At 40.3% G+C, this 764-nt stretch overlaps 1 protein-coding gene across 1 annotated transcript in view; it reads left to right on the top strand.

Moving 5' to 3' along the window:
- LRRC28 (leucine rich repeat containing 28) overlaps window positions 1-764 on the top strand; it is a 45,937-nt gene that overhangs the window by 42,725 nt on the left and 2,448 nt on the right. The window contains exon 9 of the mRNA XM_010135160.1: window positions 2-29. Coding sequence (XP_010133462.1) covers window positions 2-29 — 28 coding nt within the window. The remainder of the gene's footprint in view (window position 1; window positions 30-764) is intronic.

The following is a 764-nucleotide window of genomic DNA, read 5'->3' as shown; positions in this document are numbered from 1 at the left end:
TAAACTCCAATGGCAGGATTGCATCAAGGGTAATTACACAGGAAATAACACTGGGGTTTCAATTAGGAAGAAAAACACCTTATGGAACAAAGCACATTCTTAAGGAATTTTTTTCTTTTTAACCTAACAGCCTTTCAGATCGAAAGCCAATGTCCTATGATTGATTGCATGTAAAAGCTGACAGATCTTTTATTTACCAGACAACCAGAATACTGCTGAAAAAGTGTTCTAACAAGGGCCATCACACTTGCCTGTTTCAGACAGCTGGGAGGTAGCGAAGGGTTTTCATGTGATGGGATTGACTTGGTTGTGTTAGTGCAGCACATGCATGGCACTTCTGTTCCTGGGATGGAAATACTACCCAACACAAACACTTCCCCTGATGGTCTCAACCCTGACTTCAGGAGAATGTCACCAAATAGATGGGCTGTAGGATTAAAGAGGGGAAAAAAACTCTAAAGCCAGAGCTTAATTAAAATGTTCTGCTGTAAAATACTCTTGTTTTTCTTTCCACCCTAATTAACCTGAGATACGCTGTGGAAGCTGTCTGCATTATAACATATGCTTTGTGGCAATACATCTTTTTTTTAATATTTCTGTTTTTATGTTTGTAGCAGTTGTGCCTGTGTCTGCAGGATTCTCAAGTCAAGCAGACAAGCCTGCACAGACTTCCCGACCTGCTAGGAATAGTCATAGAAGGGACTCAAAACTGAGAGTGTTGTCCTCATGTAGAAAAAGATGTAAAATATCTTTAAGGCGAGCCC

This window comes from Buceros rhinoceros, unplaced genomic scaffold (assembly GCF_000710305.1).
Source record: "Buceros rhinoceros silvestris isolate BGI_N320 unplaced genomic scaffold, ASM71030v1 scaffold22564, whole genome shotgun sequence".
NCBI lineage: Eukaryota > Metazoa > Chordata > Aves > Bucerotiformes > Bucerotidae > Buceros > Buceros rhinoceros.
Note: the sequence above shows the minus strand (reverse complement) of the source record. Positions and strands in the feature narration are given on the sequence as shown.